The 234-nt window shown below is 63.7% G+C and overlaps 1 protein-coding gene across 1 annotated transcript in view; it reads right to left on the reverse strand.

Annotated features, from left to right (window-relative positions):
• Positions 1–8: 8 nt before the first annotated feature.
• LOC104274448 (G-protein coupled receptor 56-like) overlaps positions 9–234 on the reverse strand; it is a gene marked incomplete at its 5' end in the record, with an annotated part of 6,676 nt that continues 6,450 nt past the window's right edge. Inside the window, 1 exon segment of the mRNA XM_009870086.1 lies at positions 9–178. Within this exon segment, the coding sequence (XP_009868388.1) occupies positions 9–178 (170 nt within the window).

Genomic DNA, 234 nt, shown 5'->3' on the forward strand with positions numbered 1-234 from the left:
GGCGGGGCTCAGCCAAGGTGGCTCTGGCTGCCGTTGGGCTGCAGTTTGACGCTGTCGGAGCTGCTCTGCGGGTCAGGGGACTTTCTGGCCTGCAGCACCATGGACCAGTACCAGAGGAAGATGAGGAAACCTGGGAGAGGAGGGAGGAAAGGTGGGTGAACCCTACGAGGGACCAACCAAGAGGGAGCCAGCCAGCCTGCCAGGGATGGCTCCTCTCGTAGCCTGTCCCCACAC

The sequence above is a fragment of the Apaloderma vittatum genome, unplaced genomic scaffold (genome assembly GCF_000703405.1).
Source record: "Apaloderma vittatum isolate BGI_N311 unplaced genomic scaffold, ASM70340v1 scaffold21425, whole genome shotgun sequence".
Taxonomy (NCBI): Eukaryota; Metazoa; Chordata; class Aves; order Trogoniformes; family Trogonidae; genus Apaloderma; species Apaloderma vittatum.